Source organism: Lagopus muta, chromosome Z (assembly GCF_023343835.1).
Source record: "Lagopus muta isolate bLagMut1 chromosome Z, bLagMut1 primary, whole genome shotgun sequence".
NCBI classification, from domain to species: domain Eukaryota; kingdom Metazoa; phylum Chordata; class Aves; order Galliformes; family Phasianidae; genus Lagopus; species Lagopus muta.
The window spans coordinates 37,401,957-37,429,457 of NC_064472.1; the positions used below are offsets into that span (position 1 = coordinate 37,401,957).

At 37.7% G+C, this 27,501-nt stretch overlaps 1 protein-coding gene across 4 annotated transcripts in view; it reads left to right on the top strand.

Annotated features, from left to right (window-relative positions):
* The window catches only part of PCSK5 (proprotein convertase subtilisin/kexin type 5), a 264,954-nt gene that overhangs the window by 96,736 nt on the left and 140,717 nt on the right, over positions 1 to 27,501 (top strand). For all 4 annotated transcript variants that reach the window (XM_048930511.1, XM_048930515.1, XM_048930513.1 and 1 more), the window contains exons 6-8: positions 3,769 to 3,857; positions 9,162 to 9,334; positions 25,560 to 25,772. In XM_048930511.1, coding sequence (XP_048786468.1) covers positions 3,769 to 3,857; positions 9,162 to 9,334; positions 25,560 to 25,772 — 475 coding nt within the window. The remainder of the gene's footprint in view (positions 1 to 3,768; positions 3,858 to 9,161; positions 9,335 to 25,559; positions 25,773 to 27,501) is intronic.

The following is a 27,501-nucleotide window of genomic DNA, read 5'->3' on the forward strand; positions in this document are numbered from 1 at the left end:
CATTCCTAAAAAAGGTTTGCATAGTTGTCTGAATGAAAAAATTAGCTGCAGTAGTTGAAGATAATCAGAATCGTTTGAGAAGTAAATTTTATGGTAGAAATTGTTAGCCAATTTCATAAGTGTCTAAATACAACAATTTTAAGATAATGGATATGACATCTTTCTTTTACCTGGTAGCATCTCGAGCCCAAAACTTTGGATATCATTTTGAACGGCAATTTTTTCTGTGTGTCTTTCCTTCTGAATCTCAACAAAAGAAAGCTTTTCTTCTTTCCATTCCTTTTCTTTCTTTCAGACGTCAGGTAGAGGACCCATTCGTGGATAAGCTCAATATCTCATAGCCAAACATTCTTTTGTGTTTCTGTTCTGTAGTACTGTATCACACTGACATGAACATGAAGGACAAGTGCTGTGCCTTTTAGCTGAGTGTCTCTTCAAAGTGCTATTTAGTAGTCTGGGAACTTACTTCCCACCAGTATATGCTGGCAAGGGATACAGTGGAACGAAGCATTGACCCTTGAAGTTTATCAAGATAGGCCTTTGTAGAAAGGCAGTCATGCTTTGTTCTAGGACTGCACTATCTTTTTTAAACAAGTTGGTGTGATGCAAGCATCCTACCAATATAGGAGATTGTTGTGTTTTGAAATATATTCATTCACAAAAAATGTTAGTTTGAAAGCACCTTACATGCTTTTCCTCCTATTAGTAGTGAAGTCCTATAATATGTCTCCATAAACTGTAATTTGGAATTTTGAGGATTTCATTCTCCATGGAAGTTCTCATAGCTCAAAAGCAAACCTAATCAATCTCAAGCATCAATTTCATCATATTTGTTTAAATAGTTAGTAATCATAGTAGTGATTAACGAGGAGGCATTTCTAATTTCACTTGCAGGATTCAGAGTCTCTTTGAAACTGTAGACATCAAGAAAAATGTAGGACAGAGAAAATGAAAAGCAGTGTAGAAAGAACATTATGTTTTATATGCAAGATTTTATGAAGTCTTTCCTTTCACAACATAATTGAAATATTACTTAAAGGACCCATAAAAGATAACATATTAAAACAAATTGAGTTGCATATATGATTAATTCTCACAGTGAGAAGCTGATTGTGAGATGTGCAGTTTTATACATATGACATTGAAATGAATAAAACAACTTTTAATTTTGTCATTTCCCATATAAATGTGGAATGCAATTAGCAATAATCTTGGCAGAGAAGCAACAGTCTAACATAAAAATCTGCTAACAAAATAAATTTATGACATTACTGCACTAAAGATGATAAAAAGGATTTTCCAATGCAGGAAGATTAGTGAAATATTCAGCAAAGTTAATTTAACCTGCATATCACAAAACTGTCCAAAGATCTAGAATAGGCTTTTTTTTTTTTTCCTTTTTGTATCTGAAATTCACATGAAATTTCATACTGTTCTTCAATTCAGTGAGTACACGTTATCGTACCTCCATGTCACTTTTGGCTGTTTCTTACTGATACTAGAAGTACATCTGGCATGCAGCTACTTCCATTTCAGGTAGAATTTGGGGTACAGTTTCAGGTTGCATTGAATCCCATGCAGGCCCTCGCTACACATCGTCTGTTTGCCGTGTATAAACATAACATTGATCCTGGGGTCCGGTTGGTGATCTGGTGGAACCCTAACCTTTGGTGCTTAGGTGCTGTGAACTCCAGAAAAACTGCAGATGTTTCTTCCATTCTTCTTCAGGCAACCTTAGTCTTCCAGATGTGGATTTTATCTGTTTCTTTTCTCTGCTGAAAAAACCTTGTTCACTCTCATCTGATGCTCTTTTTAAGTTGTGTACCTAGGAGGGGTTCCTCACCAACACGGTCTCCCTCTGGGAAGCTGCACCTCATCCATATGTATTTCACCATGCAGGAAATGGTTTATTACTGAAATTCATGCACTGGGGTGTTATGTGTAGTTTTAAAGGCTGTAGTAATCTATGCTTTGTGATTTCTGAACGATGCACTTCAGGCTTTGGAAAGTAATTCAATAGAAGGGTATTGCTGTATCGATTTCAACTAGACTAGTTTTCTCCAAATTAAGAAAATTTGGCTTGAAAATTCAGCTTCCTATGAAAGGTAAACTTTAAGTCTTGAAAAAATCTCTGATCAAGTTTGGCAATTGAATGATGAACTGTGAACAGATAATAGGAAGTGATGCAAGAAGCTACATATGTAACTGTGAAACTTTAATCCAGTTTTAGAGTTCATCAGCATCCATATCATCACTTTGGTTTTGTTAGTAAAGATCACACTTTTTCAGGGAACATATTTCTAGCTTACCTGATAAATTTAATTGTCTCATTCAAAATTCTAACAGGTTAACTCCAATCACTTTATTCCTTGTTTTTTTCCTCTTTTTTTCCTAGTCATGTTGTTCATGTTTTACATTACATGTTGTCGTAACATTTCTCATCAAAGTGTCTCAGAAGGTTAAGGGGAAAAAATTGGACTAATAATATGGAAATAAGGAGTGACTTTATCCAAAACAACTTGTACCAAGAGAAGGCAACTGTGATTCTTGTCTGTAATGTGGGCGTCAACCTTAGTTCAAAAACACCCGTGTTCTCCAGATGTCTATGTAAGCAGTCTGTCAGCCATCACCAGTGGAAGAGTGCTTGTGTACACAACTGACCTCACCTAAACTGCTTGCCATGTTCATTATCTACTTTTAGCCTTCAATTTTTAAGTTCTTTCTTTGTGGCTAGCCAAGCCCCACATTGTCTTTCTATCTTCATCTCATCAACTTTGGATCTCTTTTCCTTTCTGGATTGAAACTCCATAGCTCTTCTCTGTGGCAACAATATGAATTTCCCTGTCTGCTTCTTGTTAGTTATGTCACATTTCTGCAGTGGAGCTGCATAGCTGCACAAGGATGAGGGCAAAATTTACTGATGGAAATCACTGTGGGAAGTTTGTATTGCGGACAAGAATCACAGGAACCAGGGACAGCTTTCCTACCATAGTGATTACAGCTGTAGAGGGCATGGATCAGGGCTAGGTGAGGTATCCTATTCTGGCCTTGTACTGCACAGAAGAGTTTAAGCAACTACTGGAGATTTTGCATTCTCTTTCAGCTGCTTCTCAAGATCATACATTTGCAGCCCAAATCCCAGGCGCAGGCCATAATGCTGATGTGAAACTAGACTCCAGCTGTTTTTTCTGCTCCTGGAAAGACAGCAGGTTTGTAGGGTTAGCCCAAGACATGACTATGACATGCCTTTACGGCAGCTTTGATTACACCTGGCTCGCAGCCAGTTGTAGGCATGCCTGTGAACAGCAGTGCACAGCAGAGCACAGTCTCATCTTCATGGGAAGTGTGGCAGGTCTTGTGGCTGCCTAGGGTACTCACTGAATGGAGATGTGTATGCTAGCAACATGTGGATATTATGGGAGAATGCAGTACAGCAATTTGTGCATAACCTAGGAACTGCTTCAAAATGAAGAATTGATGCCCAAGTCTTCCTTCTGTTGGTGGGATCATGTATCATCTTTGTATGCCTTTGTTACATGTGTTTCCAGTAGCTAGGAAGCCTGCCATGAACAGGTTAAGTTAACAGTGATAATGATGTTAAAATATGTTCAAAGGAATATTGCAATGTGGGTATAAATTACTGTGGGGCTTTAAATAGTGCAGGACATTGTGGATAGTTGTGCCTTTAGCACCTGAGGATAAGCAAAGCCGATGCCTGTAAATCCCAGCGGTCTGTGCTTACTTGAAAAAATGTTTGTCTGACTCTAGGCATGGAACCCGTTGTGCTGGAGAAGTGGCAGCCACTGCAAACAACTCACACTGCACAGTGGGAATCGCCTTTAATGCCAAGATTGGAGGTATGTGAAACAGTCTCCCACCACAAAAAAAGAAATCAAAGAGACATTTGTGCTTAATGCTACATTCTCATCTTTCTCAACAAGAGGAAGAGGTTTATACAGGTAATTGCTGCGTTAACTCAGTAGTAGAGTGATGGTTGAAGACCAGTACTGAAGGAGTTTGTCCTTCAGTGACACTTCTCCAGTGCTCCTGGGAACACTGCCTGTCAGTAAACACAGTAACATAGAAAGTGAGATGTTCAGTGAAAACAAAGAACCCAGAACTACACCATCTGCGTTTTCTTAGAGATCCAGAGCTGTAAGTAATGAGCTTGGAGAAATCAGAAGTAAATGTAAACATAAGGAATATTGCCTTGCGTATCGATCTCAAGAAGAACACTGTGAAAACTTTGTTGTGTTGTTTGGCCATGATTGAAGAGTATCTTTTAATCCCTGGATGTGATTGGACTATTGCCTAAAGTATGAGATTCAGTAATGTGTCCATGCTCTGTTCAGCCAAGAGGCTCCAGGTGATTTCTATCAGTTCTTAGCCAATAGCAGCTCAAGACTTTTGGCAGTTGGTCTTGGAAATGACTGTAAAGATGTCAAATACATTTCTTCTAAGCTGTAGCCTGCCTGTGCCACATTTTAATGCTTCAACTGAAGTTTTACCTTGTTCCATTTTTGATGGAATTATGGGATTGGTATGTTGGCATTCAGTAAAATATCTGTAGCTCAAATTCATTAGCTGTCAGTTTTCTGTTCTAAAATGAAACCTATTTATGAAAACAGAAATATATTTACACATATATATCACAGAAGATGGTTCAAAAATATGAGCAGGCAGGACTGGGGCTGTTAACACAATTAACACTACTGTATTTTTTCCCTACTGGATCAGTACAAGTTTGATCCAAATCAAATGTGAACACAACTATGTTTCAAATTAGCCAAAGCAGAGAGATAGTTCTGTTTTCCTACTAGCTTCAAGACAGTATCTGTTCCATCATAAGGCTAGAGTGATGCAGATAAACAATTTTACTTCAGGCAAAGAGCCTGCCTGCACAAAATTCCTGTGTCAGAAGGCTTTAAAATATTTAAGCTGGCCAAGTGAGCTTGTGGCAGATGAACAGATTGTCTCATGTGGGCAGGGCATTTGATCATGTACCAGCAGCTATGAACATATTTACTGCTTCAAACTAGCATCTGAAAAGAGTTATTGCAATGATATAAATAAAAGGTGACTTCTGGAATTAAATTTTCATTTCCCGGTTGGATATTGATATGACGTGTAAAAGCCTAGGCATGTGCTTGTGAAGCTCTTCATTATTAACAATAGCTTCCTAATAGGTTATTATTTATTTGGCACCAGGAATCTGCAGTAACAATATTTTTGAAGAAAAAAAACAAAAACAAAACACAACAGAACAACAGGCATACTAGCAGAATCACTGTTTTTTTCTAAATATAATGTGAAAACTGATTCAGATGGACATGGTATGGACACAATTTTCGTTAAAAGCAAAGGCAGCATATGTGTGCCTTTTGCATAATGTTTATTTATTTTGTTCTAAGAATATAACAGCTTTCAAGAATTTTCACTGTTCTAGTTTAAGTAAATAATTATCCTCTCTATTCAGCACAATAACTCTGGTGGACCATCAGCATCACCGTTATTTAAAGAGAGCTGGAAAATACTAGAGTGGCAGCATGACCATGTACCACCTCTTAACATTACTGGTATTTGAAAATAGGACCTCAACAGACAATCCACAGAAAGTGAGAGACCAAAGAGAGCTCAGAGATAGTGGAAAAGGGGGTTGTTATTTTCCCTTCTACTAGGTGCTCTCATGTAGGAATTTCGCTGCTGACCTGTATTTGGCATGGCTCCCTCCCTTCACTCAGAAAAGCCATAACCTACACATGTGAGTATGCAGTGGTTGTGTTCCCTCTCCACAGGCCAGATATTATGTAAAAACGTTGAATCATATTATACTGAACTAGTATTCAGCCCACTTATTTCCCACAGATTTAAAGACCCTCCTTTCGCTATTTTGGAGAAAAAGTAGAGTGAAGGTAAAGCACTTACACTTTCCTTATTAAGAGGAACACCTGCCAACAGTGGTGTTGAATTTTCTCTGCCATGAGAAATCTCATGGCATGAGATGAGTATTCTTTACTTTAAATCAAAGTGGGAGTTGCTATATCTCTGTACACATTAGGGATAGCAAGGAAATAAAGCAAAAGGAAAAATAAATCCTTCCCACCAACATTACATCAAATACCATCAGCTGAGCAGACAGAGAGCTGTTGGAGAAGGTCCAGGGGAGAGCCACAGAGATATCAGGGGGCTGGAGCACCTCTCCTACAATGACAGGCTGAGGGAGCTGGGATTGTTCAGCCTGGAGAAAAGAAGGCTGCAGGGTGACCTCACTGCAGCCTTTCAGTACCTAAAGGGAGCATATATAAAGGAGGGGAGTCTACTCTTTGAAAGAGTGGATAACTGCAGGACAAGGGGAAATGGCTTTGAGAGAGGGGAGATATAGGTTGGATGTCAGGTTTCTTTACTGTGAGAGTGGTGAGGTGCTGGAACAGACTGCCCAGAGAGGTTCTGGATGACCCATCCCTGGAGGTTTTCAAGGCCAGGTTGGATGGAGCCCTGGGCAACCTGGTCTAGTATTAAATGTGGAGGTTGGTGGCCCTGCATGTGGCAGTGGGTTGGAGATTCATGATCCTTAAGGTCCCTTCCTACTTGGGCCATTCTGTGATTCTTTAAGCAAGTCTGATTAGTGATCGTTGTGATGGAAGATTGTTAACAAGTAGATCCACCACTTTTCTTCTAAATATGGTCATATTCTGCGATCATTTTCACATATGCAGAAGCCTCTAACCACAAGTTCTTCAAAAAGTCCAAGCCTTCTGCAATACTTTGAATCAAGACTTAATCTGCAGATATAAAAATCAGTAAAAAATGCAATCTGGACCTTCATTTCTTTTATAGCTTGTGGGATATTTCTTGTAAAAAAAATTAAGCAATATGCCTGTAGTTTGTGCTTAGCTCAGATACAGGCCCCTTTTATTAAAACACAATGCCTTGCAAAAAAGGGGTAGTTTCTTTAGTGTGTGACCCTCCATGGAAGTCATATATAGCAAGTTACCACCTAAGGAGTTTGTGAGACTTTGCATAGGAAAGGATGGTTAGGCTGTTGTTATTGCTGCAGACTGGTTGTGGAAGTTGCAAAGCCTCTGCAGGGATTTGGGTGCTTAGTTACTTGGCTGGGCTGGAGTCCTGACAGGAAAACAGTTACACTGAGTTATGGCACAACAGATGTAGATTGTCTTCAGCTGACGAGGAATTAGTTCAGCTGTTTCTTTAAGCTTAAGTCAGATGCTGATTAAAGACAAACATTTTAAAAGAAAACCTTCTTTCAGCTTAGTTTTGCATGTTTCCTGTGATTTGCTGAAAGTTTGTTCTGACTAAAATGCCACTTACATTTTGGCACTTACTGTAGATATTGGAAAAAGTTTACAGAGCTCCAAAGTCTTAGGTGGAACAGTCTGGAAACACAGTCTGCTAATTGCCTTCTGGACAGCTTTTGTTGTGCTATCACCACATGCCAAATGGAGTTTGGAGGTTCTGTGATCAGCAAAATTAACTCTTCCAGACATTTGGAAAAAAAAATAAATAAATAAAAGAAGGGGAGAGAGAGAGGGAAAGAAAGGAGTGTGTTCTTTTGTGCTTTGTAAAAAGCCACTGAGATATCCTTGATCAAAGTTACACTTGAAGCATGTCTGCCAGTTGTGGGCAGAACAGAGCTGCACCTAAGGCACAGCCTTGTCCATCTTGTTTTAGATTTGACCACTTCACCATCAACTAAAAAACCTGGTGTGAATTACTTAGATGCCATGGCAGCGTCTGGTATTATTGTTCACTGGGTAAACGCTGTATGACTTAGGTTTGCTACACAGTCACAGAAACATAAAGAGAAGCTTTATCTTCTTTCTTTTGAATGCATTGTTCCTTTCAGTCTCTTTATTTTGAATATGCTTGCAAGAAATGAGAACGTAGCTTCCAACCATCATTAGTTTTCTAAGATTATGCTTAGGAATTAAAATAAAACCTGAGATTCCCAAAGTTGTTTTAATGGCTTTTTTATACAGTAAAGTTCATAGTGAGATCACTGTTTGGATAAGTTTATTATCTCACAAAACATAGGCAGCTTTTGTGTGAACTTAGAAATATGATCACTTTTCATTTTTGAGTCAATTAGAATGAAGAAAAAAAAGACCCTCTATCAACAAAGCAGCCTCTATACTTTTTTGTTAATTGAAAGTCAGGGTCTTTGTAAACACTCAAGTTACTGCAGTCTGAACTCATGAGCAAAGTGCAATGTGTCTGTAATTAAAATATGTAAATTTGGCTTATAAATAGCAGTGGACTTTTAAAGGGAAATAAGCCTCAAACCATTTAATTTTGGAAGTGATCATTACTCTCTACGGTTACATACTAATTATGATGCAATATTTAATATCCCTTTGATCAAACATTACACTAACTGTATGAAGGTCCTCTTTCCTGTGTAGGTTAAAACTGATACTGGTGGTTTTCTCAGACAGAATTTAACTTCGATCAAAATCTTAGTCAAAAGAAAAACCTGAAGGATCTTTTCAGCTTCCAAATTTAAACTTACCTTACTTAGTCTAGTGATCTTAAAGTACCATGATGCCATTCACTTCAGAAGTGTGTAGTAAATAGTATTTGCTAGTGGCTTCCTATAGTTGCCATGCTGCTACATGATTATCTGTACATACAAGCTTTCCCTTTGCCTTATTCCTGGCCATCTGATACAGTGAAGGAATATTCCCATGTTTACCTGACAGTGGATATCCTGTTTCTATATTTGTCAGCATTCTTAGGACTGTGAATGTCTTCAATTAAGTTCTGCAGTTTCACTGCAGTATGAAAGAAGAGTGAGAAGCGTATACTGTCTTCAAATGAAATAAACAAACATTTCAATAACAATATTCAAGTTATTTTTTAATTTGTTTCAGAATAGAAACTTGTTGTTAAAGTTCAAAGGTTATACGGTGGCTAAATGACTTGAAGACGGTTCTCAAAACTTGAAGACCATAATACTACTCCCTCACAGTATTTTCATATGGAAAATTTTGTTGTTGGAGAAACACATATCCAAAGAGATTCTGTTTTCTACATTAGAAATCTTAATCCAGTGCCCCACACAGTCATTATCTGTGAAAAAAGAAAAAGAAGAAAGAATCTTTTTGTGTTTGGTTGTCATGTTGATTGTATTTTTCATCCCAAAGGTGTCAGGATGCTGGATGGAGATGTCACAGACATGGTAGAAGCAAAGTCTCTGAGCCTTAATCCCCAGCACATCCACATCTACAGTGCTAGCTGGGGGCCTGATGACGACGGCAAAACTGTAGATGGACCTGCTTCTCTAGCACGTCAGGCCTTTGAGAATGGCATCCGAATGGTAGGTTGATATCAAAGTCTATCTCCTGGATTTGTTATTATGTGAAAGTGGAAGGTTAGTATGTTAGTATGTGCGAGTGGTCAGCATAGGGGAAAAGAAAGGAGGATTCTAAAGGAAAGAAGAAAAGCTTATTTTACATAAATCTAAAAATACAGTTTCGTTGTGTCGTGACCTGACAGTCACTACTTCCTGACGTATCAAATAGCTGTATTCATTGTCAACTGAAATACATCATCTTCTGTGTCCTTTAAAACTACCCAGAGGTAATGATGTAATTCTGCAAGAAAAAAAAGAGAAACTGAAAAAAGCTATTTTTCAACAGCATTGCTAAGTCATCAAGTCTAAACTACAATTAACTTTTAAAGCAAAAGCTTTTGTTTTTCCTTCTACCTTTATTTTGTTATTTTGTTTTCCATGATTTCTTAATTGAAGTTTGATTGCTTTAACAGGGGGTCAGGAGTCAGACCTCGTGTCTTGTGTCAGAGAACTCACGCTCATTTTTATAACTTATGTATACATTTCTCTACTAGTTTGTAATATTACAGTGATACAGCTCTCAGTTTTCAAAATCCCAAACACCTCAATATCCCTATCCCTAAATATATACACCTTTTTAAAATTTCAGACCTTTTCAAATTTCTGTAATAAGCAAGTACAGATAATTCCTATCTATATAGGACTGGATGGAAATTATTCTAAAGCTTTGAACTTGAATGTCTGAGCATTATTTTGAGTGCAGCAGTAGATTAGCTGATTCAAAGATGAGTAAATCTAGGATCTGGGGAACATCTGTTTAAAAAGCATGAAACTGTTGGCTCAAGGGAGAACTGGAACATGGTTAATGGAACATGCTAACTCTTTGCAACAACATTGGAAACTTTCGCTGTTATTTAAATTTCCAAGACTTTTCAGTATATAGACCTAGGTCCCTGCCCTCTCCTGCTCCAAGTGTGAATAATACATGCTCAGCTACCTAGCAGATAAGCTATGAAGAGCAATTACTGAAACACTAAACTAATGACAGAGACAGAATACTTCCTGTGGTACATAATATTAAAAATATCTCTCAGAAAGCTCAGTACCATAAATATTAACCATGCAACAACATACTACCTCCTTCCTTTCTCTGGGTTATATGGTGATCAGTGTGGAGCTACAGAGTCATGCTTTTACTGGTACTGTATGCTGCTTATACTGTATAAAGCTTAGTAAAGCAAAATACTCATGCAAGTAATTGACTTTGTAAGAAATTTTAGGGAGTTAGCAGTTAAATACATTTAAGGACACTGGCAAAATCTGTCTCCAGAGAGCTCTGCTGTATTTCATATCATTATCAGAACAGTTATTGAAATGCTTTTAGAGCAATATAACAAGAATGTGAGAAGTCCGAATACCTCTCCGTTACTACTTCCCACACATCATCAATCCTCCTCTCAGCTGGAGTGTCAGTTCTCCCTATCACTCCATTGCAGTTTATTACTGTTTGACAATGACCACTGAGAAGAAAAACAATGAAGTAATGAAGGGAGACTAAAGAAACTGTGGCAGTATGCAGGGGGAAATTGAAGAAATATATTGTTGAATTGCTCAAGCACAATAAGTAAAATAAGTTTTATGTCTAAACAGGCATGTGTTAGTTTAAATATATTTCATGAAGGTAACACAACCATGGGAAGTTTAACCAAAATTTCTGTACCCAGAGGACTTTTTATGGTTTTGCTTCTATTTCATATTATTAACTTCTTCTTCTGCCCAGAGTTGCTCATTCATAGCTGAACAGAAGCATAGACTCGTTGAATAGTTGAATGGGTTGGAAGAGATCTTAAAGTCCATCTAGTTCCAACTCCCACTGCTAATGGACAAGAACACCTTCCATGAGACCAGGTTGTTCAAAACCCCATCCAACCTGGCCTTGAACGCATCCAGGAATGGGGCATCTGCAGATTCTCTAGGCAAACTGTTCTAGTGCCTCATCATCCTTTAAGTGAAGAATTTCCTCCAACATAATCTGATATAAACCTACTGTTTTTTAGTTTAAAACTGTCATCGCTACATTCTCTGAGGAAGAGTCCCTCTCCAGCTTTCCTGTAGGCCTCTGGATACTGGAAGGCTGCAATAGCGTCTCCCCAGAGCCATCTCTTCTTCTAGTTGAATAACTTGTCAACCTGTTTTCACAGGAGAGATGCTCCAGCCCTCTGCTCATACACATGGCCTTTTTCTGGAAGAGCTCTAGCAGGTCCATGTTTTGTGTTGGATGTAGTACTCCAATTGAGGCCTCGAAAAGGCAGAGCACGGGGTTGTTATCACTTCCCTTGCCCTACTGGCCACCCCTCTTTTGAGGCAGTCCAGGACATGATTGGCTTTCTGAGTTCTAAGTGTATACTGCTGGCTTCTTTTCAGTGTTTCATCCACCAGTACTCCCAAGTTCTGCTCCTGGAGGCTGCTGTCTCCCCACTGAGCGCTCCGTCTGTATTTGTGTCTGTGGTCTATCTGACCCAGGTGCAGCACTTTGCACTTGGCCTTGCTGAACTTCATGAAGTTCATAGGGTCCCATCTTTCAGTCCTGTTTGCTCAGGATGGCGTTCCTTTCCTCCCATGTGTCAACTCACCACTCAACTTGTCATCCAGAAAAGACTTAAGTATTTCCATGAATATGGAAATTTTTTATAGTTCTGTTTGTGAAATCCTTTTCATCTCTTCAATTGAAATAAATATTATCTTTAAAACTTAAACAAAACTCAGATTTTTTTGAAAATCATAGTGATAGGAAAATAAAATGCTTAAGATTAGTCTTCAATTTTCGTTCTTTAAAATGTAATACAGACTGAAAGGTTGCAAATTTCAATTCCTTAATAGGCTTATCAAAAATAACATCAGGATTAGCCTGTTCCTATTCTCTTCCACAAGCATGCTTTTCAGTTTCTATATTTCTTTACACAGTTCTAAGATGTGTCATTTTAAACAACGACGCAAATGGGCAGATAGGACAAATTATCCCTTTGCCTGAATATTCCTAAAATCAGATCATTATCCAAGGTAATGACTAGATACTCTGCCAAACACACATTTCCCTAAACAGTCACAATAAGTGTGCAAATAGAAAGAAGCAGACAAAAATGCACTGTGTACTGTTTTTTGACCTTTCTCCTTTGGATATATTGAATGAGGTAACAGTCTTACATGCAGTGTCTCTGCTGTAAAGTAACGCTGTTACAGAAGAAATTGTCAGGATCTTTTCTCAGACTGGATATTATTGTAAAAATAAAAAAGAGATCAGGATTTTTAAAAAGAATTTTAATTTATTTAATTACGAAAATTAAAGATGATGCTGGATAATAACTTTGATCAGAATACAATTAAACTGAATGATTTTTTAATTGTATGAAGCAATTAAAACAAAAATGGATGAAACTGCCACGGCTTCTTACTATTTGTTGACAGATTGGGATCCTTAAAAAAAATGTATAATTTGTCTTTAGCACATGTTATTCCAATTAATAGCTGATGTAAGGTGTTTTAGAACTACTATTATTTTTAAATCTGCTGAGCTAGTATGCTTACTTCTTCCAAATACGTCACAAAATAACAAAGATAAATGACTGTACAGTTTTTCTGTAAAGTTCCACAGGGACAGCACATGCCATAAATTAAAATATACAAATCTATTTAAAGAAAGGATGCTGAGCAGTAACTGAGTTTATGAAATGAAAATTTAAACCACAAATAGAATATACTTTCAAAATTCTTTCTAGAATCCGGGTAAAAGAAGAGGAAGCCAATTTTTAAACCTGTCTTGAGTACCATTATTTTCTGTCATCTTTAGAGTATTTTGTTTTATTATATCAAATTTGCATACACTGGTTCAAAGACACACCTTGGAGACTTTGCTATCAAGCAATTTTTATGCAAATATGAAAGCTTCCTTTGTATTATGCTTCCAGTTGACAAGGTTCTTCTCTTGGAAATGGTGTACTCATAAGGGCAGAAATTTCTGGATGCTATGCATTAGAAGTTGTAGATGTAATAATTTCAAAAACAATTTTATGATAAACATGCAGAGCAGCAGAATGAAGAGCAGTATGTCCAAAATAACATATTCAAGAAAAAATTAGGTAGACAGTGTCAGATCTTACCCTGTGTTAAGAACAAACAGGCACAGCATGGCAAAACATGATTGTGGCCAAATCGTGTAACAAGATTTTGTTGGTTCTGGGACAAAAGGGAGAATACAAAAGTTCTCTCTTGATTCAAAAAGATGAAAGCAAAATAACTGTGACTTTTAAGACATCTGCCTGAAAATTACACTCTATAAGCACAGTGCTGTAAGCACTGTAGGGACATGTTCTGATGCATGACTCTGGAATACAGAATTAGAACTAGTTCATTTGTGTTCATATAAAAAAGCCTTCTCATTTAAATCAGTCTCAACATCATTGAGAGAATAATACATTTCAGCTATTCTGGCTGGTTCTCTCACTGCTGTTTGATGAAGACTTCATAGTCAAGTTTCCGGAAAATGCAATCCTTATGTTTATGAGGAGCTGTTCTCCCATCAGCTCACCAACTGCATGTTTAGTGTTATTTTTTGTGCAGAACTCACAAGGTAGTCCAATTCAGTGGCAGGGCATCCTTAATACAGCCTACGAGGGCAGACAGGCACTGAAATCTACATGGGAAATTTTGGCTTTCTGCCTGCGTCAGCACAGGGGCCTTCATCTTATTGCCATGACACTATTCTGTTTAGCAAGCTGGACACAAGCCAAAACGTTTGATGGACATTAATGATCAGATGCTGTGTGGCTGAACCTCTTGTGAGAACTCGGCTTGGTGCCTTCCCTCCCATCATCAGTGCCCCTTCTTATCTCTCTCGCTTCACCAACTTCAGCTGCAGATTGTATTCAAAGTGTTTTCAGAGAGCAGAAGGCTCTTTTACAATTGGTAAGCAAGCCTCCTACCCTGATGCAAGGGAGAACAAGTGAAGAAAATGGAACAGAAGGAGAAGCAAAAGAAAAAAAGAAAAAAAAAAAGTTCACATTTTTAATATTATTGTTGTGACTACTAAATGCTTTTACTCCAAAATTGAAAAAGGTTGCTCACAATTGCAAGTGTCCAGGACAAGGTTTGCTGCCTGTGCTGTGCCACGTATATTTTTCTCTTAAATTTATCTGAAAATGCCATTGGTTTCTCCTGTTTTATATCTCTGCATCATTCTCAATAGGACGCATTGTACATGCAAAGAGGAGTTATTCCATTCAGATTTGTAAGAGCACTGAATGGTAAAAATCAAAGATAGTAATTTCTGCAAAGAAAATTCCAGTCAAATGTCCCAAAATAATTACCAAGTGGTTGTCATTTTCTATGCTAAAATACTGTGCTACACAGAGGCTAATAGCATATTTTTTAAACAACGAATTGTGTTTGGTAACCCTGTATGTCTGTAGTTTGTGACTGAACGAACACGTAACATGAACACGTTTTAACATAAACTCAGATCACACACAGATTACTTGTGCATGCATAAGACCTCCTGCACAGTTCTTATCAGTTGGCCAAAGCCTACTTGCTGAAGACTAAATCAGAATTAATACTGTGCTTGGGTTAGGGACACAGGAGATGTGTTCACTGTACTTAAATAACCTGAAGTTGGGTCCTGGCATTCATCAATTATGTGTACTGCATATATACTATGCATATATGTGCTGTGTATGGCTATAGTATCTGTGATGCTTTATGTGATACTGTGTTTACTTTAACAAGTGAAGTTAAACTTTGGGTGCCTTTATATTGTAGGTGGGGATTGACTGCATAGGAAAATTGGAAAAGTGGAGTTGAGCTTTAATACTGTAATTCTGCTTTCTGACATCGTGAAACATGGTACTGTTGGCTAGAAATATTCATATTTCTAACTACAGAAAAGGCAGTTACAAGTCCTAGCCTTCATAGTAAAGGCAGATCAGCAAAATTTCGTCAAATTATTGATTGATTCATCTTTTATTTGAGGCATTTTGTGTGCTTGCCTTGTCTGAAACCTGGTACATCCACAGCTGTGGAAATCACTAACTACCTTCACTATTAAAACTCAGTAACTTCTTGCTCATTTAAGTTTGTTAGTTTCCTTTCCAGTGCACAATCGCATTTGTGCTATACTTATTGTGCATCTTATGGTGTTAAAAATCTCCACCTGTAAATAATTATAGATTTTGGCCAAGTGACCTCGCAAATAAATTAAGTTGGAGCATAGGGACACAAGGCAGGAAATGACCAAGTAAGTCATCCAATGCAGTTCTCTGTTATCGCAGGCATCTTGTCTTGTAAACATATTCAGCAATTTCTATCTTAAAATGAATTAGAAAAAAAGATTCCCCTATTTCTGCTGGGGGAAATCTTTTTCACAGCCATGACTAATCTATCTTTTAGAGACTTTTTTTCTTAGTTATTATGTAGTCTAAGTTAATCCAGATTTACTCACATGCAGTATTTGCCCCTTTGTTGCCGTGCCAAAACTGTGCTTCAGCTTACATAGCTTTTCTCATACCTTTTTTTTTTCATATGATATATTTATAGACCACAGTCATATCCTCTCTCAGCCTTCATTTTGCTGTGCTACTCAAATCTCTCTTACTTTTAAAATCTAAAATGTCCATCTCCCTGATTATCATAGTGATAATCCACACATACTTCCACTTGAATTCTTTTCTTGAATGCAGACAACAGTAATAGTAGATTCATTAGCATTTTTTATTAATCTCCAAATTACCTAATATCTTTGTTACAGTATTAGAATATTCTACTCACATAACTTCCTCAACCCCCATGAGCCCTGCAGCACAGCCCATTCAGTGCAGCCATTCCCAGCTCAACCTTGCTGTCACATTAACCTTCATTTTCTTTTATTTCATTATTGTATTTTTGATGGTCCATTACATGTTTTGTAGAAACCAGATAGACTGGTTCTAATTCGTTTATCTGCATAAATCAGGTTAACAAATATATCTGGATTTCTAAACTAAGAGAACATTTCATTTTCACTCACTTCCATTGACTCTGTTCTTCATAATCTTTGACCAATAATATTTCATATATTCAGTTTCCTTCTTTTATTCAGGATTTCCAAACCACGGTTCATCCGTATAGTTCTTTTCTGAAACTCTTCCTACTTCCCAGCATATCTTTTTAAAGTGTGGATTACCAGAAAGGAGAAACAGAAGTTGTAGCTCTTTCTGCACAGGGATATATGGTTTCCCTGTTTCCTTCACGTATTCATATTCATTCTGCTTAGAGATCCAACAATCAGAATAAGTTTTAGGGAAACTCAAAGCCAATTGGTTATCTGCCATGACCCTAAGCTCCCTTTCAGAGTCACTGCTTTCCAAGAATTTGTTCATCGTCTATGTGTTACCTACAGACTTCATTTCATTACATGTGGCTCATGTGTATACATTAGTATACTTCAGTGCTTTTGCAAGGAGTGCTCATACTTGATGTGATTTAGTTTTCTCCAAACTGAGATTACCCAGCAAAATCAGGTTAAGTGACAAGCTCAGCACATCATTAAGCCAATTATAATTCTTTGAACTAGCTACTTTGCACCTAGTTGGCAACTTCCAGCATTCAGTCAATGCAGAGTTAGTGATACTGCTTTCCAGTAAATTAAACAGTTTGTGCTCAGTAATACCTGGGTGAATTATGAGATTATGCATTTTATTTTCATTTAGAAGTACACAAACAAAACTAATCTTAAAATTCCTCTCCTTTGCTTTGCATAGGAAGTAGGTTTCTTACAGATAGTCAGTGTGTGTAGTATGAAAAAAGAATATGCAAAAAAAGAAATAATGTACCAGGAATGTTCTTACATTACATTCACTGGAATATGCATGTCCTAAAGGGCAGGAAAATTTGGAATGAAAGTTACAGGAAAATATACCTCAAAATGTCCAGTTTCCTTACAATGTCACAAAGTGTACTGGAAACCAAAACTGTTTAGTTACCTCATCCATTCTCACACATGTATGGAAACTGTTGTAGCAAGCCAGAACAGCATTACTGCTTTTGGACTAGTTGTGCAAAGTGGCCTCTGGTTTGCATGCTCTACCTGAAACAGGTGATGCAGCTGAACATAAAAACCCACACCATTCACAGTGTGAGATAAATCATGGTTTGAATGCCAATACTCAAGAGCAGCTTTGGCAAAATGAATCTCTTTCCATACACTTGAAGTATGTGCATTTCAAAGAGTGCACATGAAATTTCATGCGTTGTGAAATGTTAAACTAGTTATCTTATGTGAGCAGATGGCTTATTCCTTTCCCTAACCTACTTCTGAAGACTTGAACAACAGCAAAATCTATGCAATTCTGTGAGTCATGTGGGAAAACATACATATTTTGTGTGTGTGTGTGTAGAATTTGACATAAGTTTAAGGCACAAAATCATAAGGGCAATAACTATGCACTGAGTTTCTTTCTTCTTTCTAAAGAAATGCTACTAGGAAGGAAACTGCCCAAATCCTACAGTCCTCAGACTACAGAGGTAGGCATGATACAGCTTTATTTTCTGTTCACCTATTTAAAAGAACTATATTTCCAGAAAATGCCTTGAAAGTTCAGTAGATGTCTTGATAGCCTGAAATCTTCTATAAGGGAAAGCTGAAGTAATAATTGAAACAACAGTTATGTGGATTTGATAAGCATAGCCTCCTCTCTAGAGAGTGTAATCACATGGCGGTGTAAAGGTAGCAAGAACTGCCTGAGCTGTCTCCATGATTGAGTGTTTGCCTGTGAGATCTATCCCTTATCCAGTCCTAACACAGGTACCTTTCTTACATGGTGCCTATTCTTTGGCTTTACATGTAGAAACAATTCTCCCTGTCATTAACTAGAGACTCCCCATGTAACAGAAATTCTGGAAAACGTAGCTCGTTTGATCACAGGTGTTTACAGTATGCAATCTGCTTTACCTCAGTAACAGTATCAGCAACAATAATAGTAATAATGATAAGGAGAGATAGCTTAAACCAGGACTGTGATTCATGCAGCCTTGTAGCTGGCTCTATTTTGTTTAGGAAAATGGGAAATTCATTCCAACATTCCACAGGTTCAGATTTCAGGTTTCAGCCAACACTTCTTTTGGTTGCACTTTAAGCACTAATTATAGCTCTGTGGGGAATAACTTGGAGCTGTTTAAGCTGTTGTTCTAGTGAAGAGTAAAATAAAAAATCCATGACATGCAAGGATACATGTTGCAATGTACCACTGATATATCCCAATAATTACTGTGTTATTGCTTAGATGCTTGAGGTTATTCAGTACATTCTCCTTTAGTGCACACATTGAAGTATTTTTGTGCTTCAGCATCGTAAAAGTGTCAAATCATGTTAGCTAACAAAATACATTTTGTTGTGACTATTTTTTTTCTTTTCTATATAAAAAAGTTGGTTTAGAAGTATTCAACAGGTTTAATTGCACTAGCAACAACTTACCTTTTCAACAAGTTAATTGCTTCTTTTTTTAAGTGATAGACTTTTGCATGGTATATGTAGCACTTGTTCCAGCACTAGGAAATTCTTCCCCAGCTTTCTAGTTTCTCAAACAATAAAAACAGGAATGCTAGTACACAAACATGGGACTTAGCTTTTAAGCATTTCCTCAAATGTGCATTTTTATTTATGTACACCTGTTAGGTTTACCACTCATACTGTCATAGAGATTATAGGAATACATTTTTAATGAACTGATATCCAAATGTGAATTTTCCTGAAAGTATGCATACGTTAGCAGAATTCACGGCCTCCAATTTTTCTCCTTTTGTTTATGGTTTGTTTGCTGTTTTTTTTTTTTTCTTCTTCTTGATAGCCAGAGAGGCTATCAAATAAAAGGAATAAGAAATAGTCTGTTTGATTGTCTTTTGATAGGACTTCAAAGTTTTTGCCTAGGGCTCTCAGCTTGCTGTTATCTCCATTGGAGAGATGCCTGCTTCAGAGTGAGAGTGCTTTGCAGACTACAGAAGAGCCAGATAGTTTTTAAGTGTGGTGTGCCAGACTGTATTTTTCATTTCCAAATTAGAGGTTAAGTGTGCTGGTAGAAACTCAGCGGGAGCTGGGAGATGCAGCTTCTCAACAGAAAAATGTTGCCACTCAGCAGATTGGCAGTACTTTGACTCTACGCAGGGCAGTGGCATCCAGCTCCCAGACTGTGCAGAAACCCGTGGAAGCTGGCAGCAAAGAAATACTGTCTCTTACAAGGCATTTCTCAGGATGCCGTGTTCTGTGGTGCCTATCCCTATAGTGACTGCACTCAAAACCATGCATGCATACTTGGATTTTTCAGGTCCTCAGAGAATTGACCTGTGTTCTAGAACTTCAGTTACAAGCATTTCCACTTAAGGAATTCATCTTTAAGGAAGAGTTCTTACTGTGGGCTTACTTCTTTGTGCTCCCACATCAGGATCAATCTCACTTCCCAGCAGTAGTTTTTTGTTATTGGAAGCATTAAGTAATTGTAGAACAATATTACTGAGAACAGAGGAAATTAAATGTTTAGACGCTAGCCGTGGATAAGGTTCTCTTCATTTTTTATTTCCATTATGTGTTTTGTGCTTGTGAATGTGGGATTTCTAGCATACTGCTGCCAATTTACCTCTCACTGGCTGCAGCCCCTGTGCCTCTGATTACTCTGAGTTCAGCAGTTCTGTCCTATGCATTTCCCGCTCCTTTTGACTTACCTTCTTCTGCACTGGTAAATTAGATCACTTCCACAAAGACTGCAAAACTTACCGTATAACAGGGAGGGCTGATGGGGTTCGTGTCCTACATCGTGGGCAGGAAAACATCAGATTCTGAAAGCTGGATTAAGGCAGCTTGACTTGTAAAGTAGTGAATGAATGGCCAGTCTAAACTCTGTAAAACAGTGTGAATAAATCTTGCTCTACTGGCTGAAACTGCAGCTTGTAGATGGAAACTGTTTTTATTAGATGGAAGCGTGCTGGAAGCAACTTGCAAATATGTGGCCTGCTGGTTGTCCTTAGACTGAAGTGTGAAGGCCTCTATCTTGCAGTGGTACATGCCAGGACCAGTAAGGCATTCAGTCAGAGAGATGTGTTTTATAGGTATACACACATACATATACTAACACATGCACTTGGAGCGGTGGATGTTCTTTTAATAGTGTTAGGAAATTCTGCAGATGTCATTACAAAAATGTTCATACTGGCTCTGGTTCTTGGCAGACTAACCCTTCCATGCTGTTGAATTGGAAAAAAAAGAAAAAAAGAAAAAAAAAAAGAAAAAAAGAAAAAAAAAGCTTTTGTATCACTTTACCCCCCTTGCAGCTTGCTGACCAAGGAAAAGGAGGTACTAGCAGAAAAAAAATGGGAATGCCCCACGGTTCTTGGGCTGTGCTTTTACAGGTGCAGTCTTTGCCTTGGGCTCTTTTTATCAATGACATGAGTCCATTTCATTTACAGTCAGCTGCGTGTGGAGAACACTAACATTGCCCAAGAAATGTACTAGAAAATTGGACTGAGTCAGTAGGTCAGTAGCAAGTCTTAGATGTCAGTGAAACACTTCATTTCAAAATGGAGCATGTGATTTTTATTTTTATTTTTTTTAGTCATCTGGCATTTTAAGCAATGTAAGAGAGCAGACAAAACAAAAGGAGACCATTTCATAATGGTCTGGTTCACTGAAATGCAAAAGTGCAGTTACAGACCTTGCAGAGTCTGTAGGAGGGAGTTGGTAGCTACCACTGCAAATTACAGAGCAGACACAACATGGCTTAAGGGGAGAGGCGGTTTTTAACAACATGGGAGAAGCACTGAGTGTGTTTTGCTCTGCACCCTTTCCACCCTCGTCCATACCTCTGCCGTAACTCTCTAACTGTATTAGTTTCATCCAAGTTGTACCCATATGGTCTGTAAATGCACCTTTGCTTTTCAGTAATAAATGACACATGGCTTCTTTGGCAGCTTAAGGCTTGACTTTTCATCTTGACACCCTTGGGCATCTGGCAGATGACAGATGATAGATTTAGATAAACAGTAAAAGCTGCAGAGTGCCTTGCATGTATGTTTATCTTAACTTTGTAACACAGTCCAAATGTTATTTAACTTCATGTATCGAAAGGAGACCAATTGGGAAATGCATTCACATACAGTAGGACAGCTGATGTTGTTGCTCTAATTACTTGTTTGGTGTAGTTAGTAGGAAGTTTATAATTTCCTGAGCATGACTGGGTCTATTGAATTAAAGTGGGGTATTTAGAAACATGGAGAAGGAGGAAACCAATTGCAGCTTAACAATAGACAGTAAATGTAAACCAGAACTTATTTACTTGATGTATTATTTTGGTCAGGTCAAATTTAGATTTGAGGAGGTTGCCGTTCGCTTTGCCAAATGCCTTGTAGGAGCAAGATATTTTGCATGTTTTCTACGTTGTAGGTAATGCTGTTTTCTGTGAAAAGATGTTCAGTATTGCAGTGTGCTAGGGAATGATGATTCTTTCTTTCTGTGTGTTAGTAAATACTCTTTTCCATTAGTCAGTGAACCTGGTACTTACTTTTTATGGCAATGACAGAGATGTTGATACCTAATATGTTCACAGGAGACATTTGTGTGTAAGAAATACATGTTATCAGTTGTTCAAAAAAACAAGTGTATATTATTTTTAAATACTGCATTGCAGAATTTCTAACATCATATAGCAATGAGGCTATATTTTGTTCCCCAAAATGTACTTGTGTATCATTTTCTGCAGCTCATTTTTCATGATAAGTACAGTAGCAGAAGTATGTGTCTAAAGAAGTATGGACACATTCTCTGTTTGGAGAAGCTAATAACTCAGCTTCTGCAAAATTCACACAAACTGCAGCCCTACCCTGCTGTGAAATGGTTTTCTTTGCATGAGAAGGACAAGTCATGTTATACTTTTGTCTACAGACTTATCAGCCAGAACAGATGACTTTGATGGGGGAAAGAAAGAAAAAAAAAAAAGAAAAAGAAAAAAAAAGGTGGACTATTATTGGTAGATTTTTTGTCTTCTCCTTCTATGCATAAATGTATTCATTTTTGTATCTTATATTATTTTTTACAAAATGTGTGAGATAGACTTTTAGAGAAAATAAGAAAATAGCTTCCAGCTCTCATTTCTTCACTGGTCATACTGGTGGTTTACTGTGTGCTGCCAGTGGGGTACCAAGTAGGCCAAACATAGCTGCATAATACTGTGTTAAAAGGAAAAGCATAAGAAAGAGACAATGTAAAATTCTTCAGGAGACAAAAAAAATTCACCAGAACATTTTGATGAAATGTTTTGACTAGTCCTGTGTGTCTGTGTGATATGCTTTGCAGTATCTACTCTGCCTGCTTGTCCATGTATTACATCACTGGTTTGTACAAGACAGAAGTTGGTTTTTAAGAGCAGCATAGGTCAAGACAAGAATCTTTATATGACCCCCAGAATGAATGTCACAATTGACAGACGAGCCAGAATTACTGTTGAAGTGACAAGATGAAAGCAAATAATAAAATACTGCTGGAAAGTGTTAGCTAATTGCAAGAGACGATGGGAGCAATCTGAAGCAAACCAGTAAAAATCAAGAAGGAACAGATAAAAGTGTAGAGAAACAGCAGCGTATCTGTAGTAAAACCCTCCTTTCCATTCTCCACAGATACACAGAGGGCCCTAATTTCTGTCTCCCTGACCTGCTGTGATAATACGTAGGTTGCTCCAGAAGTATTGCCTCCTGTTTTATTTCCATGGAAATTGCAACAAATACAAAGAGCACAATAATAGTGTTTGATAGAGCAAATCTGCAGCTACAAAACACTAGTTTTCAACACAGTCACCACCATTAGCCATGCATTCTTAACAGCGATGAACAGGAGCCTGCATTCTGTACTTGCAAAGATCTGCACTGTAGATGTGATGCACTGTCACTGTCACTACTGCTGAAACGCACCACCCACCACCTTATCATGCTCACATCCACTGTTTAGTCTCCAGAAACATTCACCAAATGGCAGTGAATAGCAATGGGTGCAATTTTTTCCACACTGGTGAGGAATTCTGTGATGTCTTTGCTTCATAAGCACTTCCTCGTCATATTCTGTTTTGTCAGATTAAATGAAGTAAAGATATAAAAAGGGAGATGACTAGACAGCAGAATGAAAGAGAAAGAACCAGTAAACTGGTTCCTGCCCTGTGAAGTTGCAAAGCACATACCACTGACTTTGGATAGTTTTGAATCAAAATCTTCCGTCTAAAAAGTGGAGTCAGAACAAGAACCCCAAACCAAAATGGGTTTTGATTTGTCAAGGGTTCATAATGTGGGAAAACGGAGCTATAGGAATAGAACACTTTAGGAAACTTCTCATTAAAACAATAAAAATGGTGCTATTTTGCATCATTTTATTTGTGTAGTAGCTAGGATCAACTAAAGGAAAAGAAAGAAGTTGAAATAGTTACACTTCTCAGCTGGTCAGGCTGATATTGTCTAGAGAATGTGGATTTCATAATACATTTAACTTGGCACCCTGGAATTTTTTTCTCTGCTTGAAATGTTTTTTTAATGAGAAGTTGCATTTTAGAGACATAACTTTATGTAAACACTAGCCAGGAGAATTTGATATTTAACATATTTTGCTAGAGAGAAGAGTCTTTCCAGGTACTTTACTTTTATTAAACTCACAAAATGGAATTCATCAACAGTTGAGAACTCAAGCTCGGATGGTGTGAACTGTGAGGGGGTTTTGTCTTACACTGATGTAGGTTCTCAACACAAAATGCCATAATGAAACCCCTCTGTGAATCTGGATTAAATGAATCTCTGAATTGTTGATTGTTTAAGGTTGATCTCGTAGATGTCCTACACCTGTCTTTATGTTATTTGTGGTAAGCAATTGCACTCTGTCTAGAAAAACAAATGAATGCTCCTTACATGACCAAGTGATTAATTCTTGCACAAGAAGTGATGTTTTATGCCATAAATATCATGCACAGAGATGGGCCTAGCTCTTACAGAACGCAGGTAGATATTACGTGGTATGTTAAGAGAAATGAAGCATAAATGAAAATGTTACTTTAATTATTACTTAGAAGGATATTCCTTTGTTTGAGAGAATGTCCTATGAAAGAAGGTGGCAGTATGTAGCCTAATCAAAGACAAGTTAAAACTTTGTTGAGCATTCCTACCTGAATTTTATGCTTCCAGACAGTGGCTGCTGATAATTAAAGGAGATCATAAAGTTGCATGAATCTGAATTTAATTCACCAGCATAAAATGTACAAATATAAACCAGGAAAATTTCAATTTACATGACCTGTGTCAGTCATGGGAATTTTCAGTTGCCATGAATCAGCAAAGTAGATTACTATTTGCACTTTTAACATCAATGCCTATTTAAGATTGCCAGCATCACTGAAAATATGCTTTGATTCATTTGGACCCTACATAACTTTGCCATATTAATAAAATGTCAATATGAGGTTACCTACATTAAGCCCTCATTTCAAATTACAAATATTCCTAAGTAGTTGTTTAACTATTCATATGCATAAAATATCTCACTGAGCTAATGCATTAGTGTTTGATTTGTACAGATCTTCTTGTCAGTTTTTGTTCAAATACTGTGTTTTGCACTTAGTATTTACAGTGGACTAGATTAATTGGACTAAATGACCTGAGGTCCTTTCCCACTTCATAAGTTCTGTGATTCTGTGATTTAGAGTGTCATGATTTAGAGTGTCTATGAAACCATGAAACTGTGGTTTGCCAGTATCGAGTGCTACACAAATAGTATTTAATGCCTCTGGCAATCCAGGAAGACAGAAAAAGGTAGAAGAGTTAATAGACCAAAAGTAGCGTGAATTACGAAGAGTTTTACTTACAAGTATGCTATTTCTTTTCCTGTTTCAACTCAGCATATGTCAATGTTTTCTCTGAGTTTGCAGCATGTCTTTCTTAGTAAGGCAGGACAAAATACATGTGGAGCAACAAATAGGCACTGTAGAAATGTTTCTAAAGCTGTGTACATCCTACTCATTTTCTGAATTATATTTATGTCTAATTCCAAACTCTGCTAAATCATGTTCTTATTTCAGGTTTGTCTCAGTGAGAAAGCTTGTTTTATTGTCTTTCTCATATCAGGTAGATTTTGTGTACAAATGCTTGCTTATTAAACGCGTGAGGGGGAAGAATTATTATTCGAATCTGTTGTGTTCTTTCCAAACAGGGACGAAGAGGATTAGGCTCAGTTTTTGTTTGGGCATCTGGAAATGGTGGAAGGAGTCGAGACCACTGCTCCTGTGATGGCTACACCAATAGCATCTACACTATCTCCATAAGCAGCACAGCTGAAAGCGGGAAGAAGCCATGGTACCTGGAAGAATGTGCCTCCACACTAGCTACAACATACAGCAGTGGAGAATCCTACGACAGGAAAATAGTACGTCTTTTATTTTTGTTTTGTTGCATACTGATCTATATGTTGCGTGGTGACTTTGTAGGAAGGGAAAGAGAAGTAGCTGATTTACACTAAATAATAGGTTGCTTTAGGAAAAAAATACATGTGGAAAATCTGACTTCATCCAGTACTTTAGGTGGTGACTGTCACCATACTTTCAGTTCCATATCTGGTTGTTTGAAAGCAAGCAGTAAGTTGCAGCCTGAAGCAGTGCAGGTATATCTGGTTCATAGTAGACTTTTCCACTCAGTTATTTGCTGCCAGCTCTCAGTGGTGCTTTCAAGAATCCTATTGCCATTGCCACCAAAATAATTTGTTTCATTACTAATATCTAGAAGTTCAATAGGCCTGAGAACACACCCTCCTTTCTTTTTCTTTTTAATCCATTTATCATTAGTTTTTCAATCTCATGTGGATACATACATATGTATAACATACATATTATTCGTAGGTATTCTTACCTGCCTGCCTGTTTTCTCAGATTTCTTTGGATACAGCATCATTCCTCTTTTACTTTCATGGACACTCAATTATTAGAAGTATAGAACCACAGAGTTGTAGAATGACCTGAGTTGTAAGGGACCCACAAATATCAACTGCAGATCCTGTTTCCACAAGGACCATCCAAAATCAAACCATGTTTCTGAGAGCACTGTCTAAGAACTTCTTGAACACCTGCAGCTTGGTGCCATGACTACAGCCTTCGGAAGTCTGTACCAATGTTTGGCCAGCCTGTGGTGCAGAACCTGTCCCTAACCCACAGCTGCTCCTGCCCTGATGCAGCTCCATGCCGTTTCCTCGGGCTCTGTTGCTGTCACACAGAGCAGAGCTCAGCGCTGCCCCTCCACTCCCTGTCCTCACAGGGAGCAGCCATCAGGCCTCCCCTCAGCCTGCCCTGCTCTGGGCTGAACACACCCAGAACTTGAGCCTTGTACATCTTGTCCTCTAGACCCTTCACCCTCTTCATAAACCTCCTTTGGTTGCTGTTAGGGAGTACTGATAGCTTTATGTGCTTATTATTGTATGAAAACTGAAGACTGCACATAGGTTGTTCAAATTGCTACCTATTCCTAGTAGCTGGTATATTGTGAGCAAGATTGCTCTTCTTTCCTGTGCTGCTTGTCATCCCATTCCTGCACGGGCTGTGCATCCATTTTCAGTTATGTTCTAGTCTTGGATGGAAACTCAGAAGTTGTTTTAATTTTGTTTGATGTACTATCGATAACATCAGAATTTGTACAGTATGATAAATTTGCATTTTAAATATTGAATGCATTAGATATACTTTTCAGTGATCAGTATATTGCTCCTTTCAGACTTTTAAACCCTTGTATTACTATTAACCAGGTTTGTTAATATTACCTGCTTTTTCAAATTCAGCGTCTTCAATATACTTATCTAACTATTAATTAGTTTTTTGGGTATTGTCTTCTTCCTAGCTTATTAATTACAGTGAATAGTGTACATTTTCATTTCTTTATACCTATAAAATGAGGTGGACTTTTTTTTGTTTTTTCTTTTTCCCCTCAGATGTTGTCTGAAGTGTTGGTCTAACATTACCTTCTTTTGGTTGTTTGCAAATACCTCTCAGTGTCAGTGAAGAGTTAAAATTCTTGCAGCTATTTTTTTATTAGTGTCTGCTTTGTCTTTCAGGATTCTGGGATGCTGGCCATGCTTTCTTGGATTCTTCCTTATTTTCAGATGATCTAAT